The following is a 6,184-nucleotide window of genomic DNA, read 5'->3' as shown; positions in this document are numbered from 1 at the left end:
AGACCTAAGACTCACCTTGCTTGAAGGTGTCTGCAGAGCTGGTGCCTGGGTTTGGAAAATAAGAGAGCACTAAGGTGTGAATGTCATGCTGAGAGATGCTTACATAAGAAGTTGTTGGGCCAATTTGTGGACTCCTGCAATCTAAATGTAGAGTCCAAACAATTTAGATAAAGCAGAGTAAACTCTGGGTGGGGATGGCTTAGTGAACTCCTGAGAAATCCCATGGAGCTCTTTGGAATAGAATTGTTCTTTTCTGGTAGCATACAATCGATTGAGAGGAATTTGCTGGTAATCTCCAGGAGTGCAGCAGGATCCAGGATCCCTGTGGTCCCCTTGTCATAGGCTGGAGATCTCGCTGTCTCCCAAGCCTGTAGCCTTCTATCATGTGCCTCTATGCTCTGATCCTGGTGTTTCTTGCAGCATTCACAGCAGGGGGTAAGTTTTTATGGAATACAAATGTTCCGGTGGTGGGGGTCACATTTCAAAAGCTAATAGTGGGTAGAGTTGGGCAAAAGTGACAAACGTTTAAAGCTGTTGTGAGCTTTGATCCATAGCAGTTTTTACTGTTTAAACAAATATCCCAGACCAGCTATTGGAGTGAGTGGACATGCTGCGTCAGAGAAAGACAAACGCTGGGACTTAAGATCACATGACAGGTACAGAAGGGCAATGAGCTAGTCACACAGGGGATTAGGAAAGCCCCTTACTAACTTAACTGCTCCTTTACTGCTACTTTACATTTTGCCTGATCATGGAGGGAAGCTTGGTAGAAAGTTCAGAATCACAGCCAAATACTTCCAAACCACTTGTCTTCAGGCAAAGTACTCAGCGTGGTGATCTTGTGTCTTCCTCTCTCTACAGAAGTGGTGACAGTACCCTTCCCATTGGGTCACTGTGAGGATGCCTTAGGTGGCTCTTTCTATAGTATTTAGGGTGGGCTTAGGTGAGAAGAGGTGAGGGAAGGGGGTAGATAAATGAGAGTGCTTCTGGATGTGATGTATTCCAGGATCCACAGTTCCCACAGAGTCAGAAAAGTAACATAGGCCAACACATCAGATGAGCAAATTAAATTCATGGTTAATACAAGATTACATATTGGACCTCAGTGTTTATCTGTGAGGAGTTGAGATCCATAGGGCTGTACACACTGCAAACACCCCCTTATCCTATCTATGACTCCTGGATCCAGAGCTGGTGTTTGTCTACAAGAACACTGACAGCTTAGAACCTGCTTCGATTTTATCGTCTCAGCTAGGAGCTGAGAGCAAAGCAGAGAAGGATTTAGAATGGAGGTTTTTGTTTGGTCGGCTTCTTTTTTTTTTTTTTTTCTGCTGGTCATTCTATTTCCATTGTGGGGTGTGTGTGTGTGTGTGTGTGTGTGTGTGTGTGTGTGTGTGTGTGTGTGTGTGTGAGAGAGAGAGAGAGAGAGAGGGAGAGAGAGAGAGAGAGAGAGGCAGAGAGAGAGGCAGAGAGAGAGAGAGAGAGAGAGAGACAGGCAGACAGACAGACAGACAGACAGACAAACAGATACAGAGAGAGAGAGCTGTTTACAAGCTCATGTTCTTGTGATAAGTGGGATTGTTTGTGATTACCTGGTAAATCTTGGAGAAATACTTAAAGGAACTGAAAAGAACCTCTAGCACACGGCTGGTTGCTCACAATGTTGATGTGTGCACATTACACACAGTGTAAGTGGCGACTACTATACCTGGCCTTGTTCATAACTCCCACCTGAGCCAAACACTTCTTATTCTGAGAAGTCTGGTTTCTACCCACTCTATTTCAGTGGGAGGTGGGTATTGATCTGATGGAGGCTATGTCTAAATCTGCTCAGACGTTGCTCCCTTCGCTTCTTCAAAACACTTGGCATTTTCTGCAACCTATACCTTTATCCCAGTCCTTCTGCAAGGCTGTGCCTTTATCCTGATGCCCTATGGTAGACATTCTTACCCTTAGCTGTGGCTGTCCCTGCGTTCTTGCTTGCAGACCTCCTATCACTTCACGGTAGCACTGGCAGAGTGGTAGCGCGCATCCCTGCCATATACACTGAACTTCAATCGCCTCTTATCATCTTTACCAGCCTTACAGCATCATCCTAGTACCTCTCACCAGTTTCTCAGTAGGATCTGCCTCTCACTGAGCCAGGTTTTTTAAAGGTGAAAATTGCTATTCATTTCCCCCATCTTTATTAAATTTGTTGTATCTTATTTACATTTCAATTGTTATTCCCTTTCCCAGTTTCCAGGCCAACATCCCCCAACCCCTCCTCCTCCCCTTCTATATGGGTGTTCCTCTCCTCATCCTCCCCCATTACTGCCCTCCCCCCAATAATCCTGTTCACTGGGGGTTCAGTCTTGACAGGATCAAGGGTTTCCCCTTCCACTGGTGCCCTTGCTAGGCTATTCATTGCTACCTATGAGGTTGGAGCCCAGGGTCAGTCCATGTATAGTCTTTGGGTAGTGGCTTAGTCCCTGGAAGCTCTGGTTGGCTGGCACTGTTGTTCATATGGGGTTTCGAGGCCCTTCAAACTGAGCCAGGTTTAAATCCTGACACCGAGTCTTCTTTCTTGCCTGTGACCTCGACATCGGGGAGGGATCAGTTCTTCCTTTCTCATTCATATCTTCACATTAATTTATGGCATTTTCCTCCTAGTTATAAAAAGTAGACAGTGTCTAGCACAAAGCAACTCACATTGTCACCATCCACAGACTTCCTAATATATAAGTTTTCCAGAAAGCGTCTCTCTCAATGGCTTGATAATAACTAACGAAGCATCGGGTTTGCCTTAGTCACACGAAGCATGGTTACAGCTTGCAACCTACTTTTCATAAAGATTTCCCCAGTGTTAATGGCTGTTCTTCTTTATATAAATATATTTTAGCCTTATCATGGGGCTTTGTCCTGATAACCCTAATAATAATAATCATAAGTAAAATAAAAGTCAGCAAAGCATAATCTGAGGATATATAACTTTCTTCCAAAAATTAACTTAATATTTTATACTAATTAGCAGGAAATAACAGCAGGAAACACCTTTTTTTTCAATAATTAACTTGTAGATACCTTGCATCCCATATCCTGTTTTGTTCACTGTTTTCAGTACAGAGTGTTCAATAAAGTGGGTTATTCTTCCGTTAGATGGAAGCCGGGAGTCATTTTCTATTATGTCACACTTGCAGAAGGAAGTATGCTTTCCTTATGAATATGGGAGCAGTTGTAAGAGTGATAGAAAAGGAATCACCAATAAGGGTGCTCTGAGGCATTGAGGTAGTTGACCATGTGAGTGCAGCCATGGGTGATCATGAGGAGGTGTGCACAAGTGCCCCTGTCTCTTGAAGGAAGATCAGGCTGATTTCCTCAGATCCCATAATACACAGAAGTAGGACAGATCAAAGGAGCAGAGCAATGAAAAATGATTGTCTCCTGTGTAAGAATGAGGTATATGGAAGTACATAGAATATATAGAAGTATATATAGAAATAGTGGAATCCATAAAAGGCTCTACTCTGGATCACCCAACTCAAAGCCAATGGGGGAATATCCTAGAACTTAAAAAGTTCCTTTACTCTGCAGTTGTTCAGACTTTGTGTTTGTCCACTGAGCAAGACCAAAGACCTCCTACACAGGCACCTTCTCGCTCCTGAATAGCCGTTAACAGCTACAGGCTCTGCTTGGTGGTGCGCAACTCAGCCATCCCAACAGACCATCTGTTCTACTCTGTGTGCTGCTGCTGTTCTGCATGCTCTGCACCTTCCCCCGCTCACTTCTGCATCTGCTACAAGCAGCAGTTCTTTTGAGACAAAAAAAAAATCAGAAGTGTTCATTCTAGGACACGTATTTCAACTCAGCATTAGGCCAAGTATCTCTATGGTCCTGTCCTATAAGATCAGACTCCTGAGAGAAGAGAGATATCTTGTACATCCTCTTGTCTACCATGAGGTTCAGCCCTGGGATCTGCTATTTTTTTTATAGACAAGATCTAATTGTATAGCTATGGCTGTCCTGGAACTCTCTGGGTAGACTAGGCTAGCCTGGAACTCACAGACATATGTCTGCCTCTGCCTCTGTGCCTTGAGTGTTTGAATTAAATATATGTGCACATTTGATGGGACAGTACCAAGTCCTTAATGGGTACATGTTTCCAGAGACTTTTGAAGATTATACTCTACTCAGGGTCACAAACATTGCTAGCAGCCACCCCTCTTTGCTTAATTCATTTCTTGTGCAATTCCAATTTGTCCACTCCATCAGCCCTCCAAAACAAGGACTGTTTTCTTCAACATTATCTTATATTGAGAACATAATGAGACTTATGGGACTGTGGCAGTTAACCAAGACATCCCTCAGACAAAGGGAAACCTATTAGAAATCCTGATCGGAGTTTTTCTCCCTAATGTGCTCTCTTTTTCTCTTGACCATCAGGACACCCATCCTCACCACCTGTAGTGGACACCCTGCAAGGTAAAGTCCTCGGGAAGTACTTCAGCTTAGAAGGATTCCCCTTTGCCAACCCCCCTCTCGGATCTCGGAGGTTTGTTCCACCACAGCCTGCAGAGCCCTCCTATGTAAGTCACAAGAGTGGACCTGTACCTCTTTTGGAGGAAACCTGCCTCACAGTGACATAGGAACGGCTCAACACTGTCCTCTACCTGGCTTCTACTTTGTTCTAAAATCAGTAACATTATGGAAGACTTCAGCCTCCCCAAGTCCCTGCTCTGCTTTTCAGAGGGTCTTTTTCTCTGAGTGCCTGCAGAATGTGTTTTTTCACCCCTAACAAAAGTCTTTCAACTCCTAGAAATAAAAGAACATTGTGGATATCATTCTGCAGTCAGTTGCCTGGACTTGCCTTGTGTTGAAGTCGGGGAATGTCTGAGATGGAAATGGATGCTGCCAATAAGAATAGCTGGTGGATGATCCCTGAAAACTTTGAGTCTCCATTCATGTTCTTCATAGATGAGGACCAGGAGCAGCACATATTTGGCCATGGTGACAAATACCTCAGATGCATTGAGGAACACAGCAGCACCTTCATTCAACTGGAGGGATGGTTCACAGCTTCAGGCCAGACTCGAGTCACAGTGGTGGGACCATTCAGAGCAAAGCATTGGTTGGTGGATATGATTTGGAACCTGTGTAACCAGGAAGCTTACCACAGGGCCCGAGGCCAAGAGATGTTGGATCTTGTCCGGAAGCAGCCTCTGACCAGAGCTCACTTGGATGCCTCCCTCACAGTGCAGGCACTTGACTGGGGCCTGTTTCTTGATATCAAGGATTTAGTTACCACCTGGGACTGATCTACCCTGGGAAACAAGGATGTGACAGTTTTGACCAGCCTTTAAGAGAAACTAAAGGGACCTGGCATGGTGCACTATCCTGAGGGAAGACTCGGGTGCAAGTATCTGAGGGACATCTCCCAAGCATAAGGCTTTTCTGTAATGGCAAAGGTGCAATAAAACAATGCCTTGCATGTGTTAATCTCTAAAAAAAAAAGAACATTGTGGACACTTAAAACTGCCTAGCCTCCTAGAACCCTTTCTCCGTAGTGTACTACTTGAACTCCCACTACTTTATATGTTTTTGTTATTTATTTAATGAGTGCTTACTACAGAAAAGTTAGGAAATACAAGATCTGAAGCTGAGGAATGTGACTCCACACAGGTTACTACTCAGAAACAGCTGTCACTGCCATCGACATATTTCCAGTCTCTTGTCTGTCACAGGCCTCTATCGCTCTGATGAATGCCTCTCTCACTGACGAGTATGCTGGGCAGCTTCAGTCACCCTCTGCCACTGACTCTCAGATTGTTGCTTTTAATCGCCTTAATTCCAGCATCACACTGCATTATACGAACCGAGTCTTTAACATATGATCAGGATGAACTGTTGGAACTACTCCTCGTATTCATGAATACATTAGGATAAGTCCCACGTAATAGAATTATTGAACCTAAACAATGAACTTATTCTTAAAATTTCCCTAGAGCTTCTCCATTAACAAACCATGCCCAAACATTAGACTTACTGAAATATTTTTATTCTGCCTTTGGGGAAACAAATAATACATAATGATCATGGCAATAATAAATGTAATGTCAATCTTGATTTTGTGTTGAAATCCTCATGAACTTAATGGTTTCCTCTTTTGACATTTGAGTTATTGCTTTTAAGAGTATTACACCCTTTC

General features: G+C 43.7%; 1 protein-coding gene across 1 annotated transcript; it reads left to right on the top strand.

The window, feature by feature from the left end:
• Positions 1–258: 258 nt before the first annotated feature.
• Positions 259–6,095, top strand: LOC134483627 (KH homology domain-containing protein 1-like). The gene is made up of 3 exons (XM_087596638.1): positions 259–435; positions 4,423–4,531; positions 4,859–6,095. Exons 1-3 carry the CDS (start codon positions 384–386, stop codon positions 5,292–5,294), a joined length of 597 nt encoding a protein of 198 aa, XP_087452764.1. The 5' UTR covers positions 259–383; the 3' UTR covers positions 5,295–6,095.
• The last annotated feature ends 89 nt before the right edge of the window (positions 6,096–6,184 follow it).

The sequence above is a fragment of the Rattus norvegicus genome, chromosome 19, assembly GCF_021556685.1.
Source record: "Rattus norvegicus strain SHRSP/BbbUtx chromosome 19, alternate assembly SHRSP_T2T, whole genome shotgun sequence".
Classification (NCBI taxonomy): Eukaryota; Metazoa; Chordata; class Mammalia; order Rodentia; family Muridae; genus Rattus; species Rattus norvegicus.
The sequence above is the reverse complement of the archived record's forward strand: the minus strand, read 5'-3'. Positions and strand labels throughout refer to the sequence as shown.

Bases quoted from the DNA above. Each gene is read 5' to 3' on its own strand.
- LOC134483627 (XM_087596638.1), top strand. From the start codon at position 384: ATGTGCCTCTATGCTCTGATCCTGGTGTTTCTTGCAGCATTCACAGCA. The intron at 436-4,422 runs GTAAGTTTTTAT...CTTGACCATCAG, and splicing joins TGCAGCATTCACAGCAGGGG to GACACCCATCCTCACCACCT. The intron at 4,532-4,858 runs GTTTGTTCCACC...CTTGTGTTGAAG, and splicing joins CCCCCTCTCGGATCTCGGAG to TCGGGGAATGTCTGAGATGG.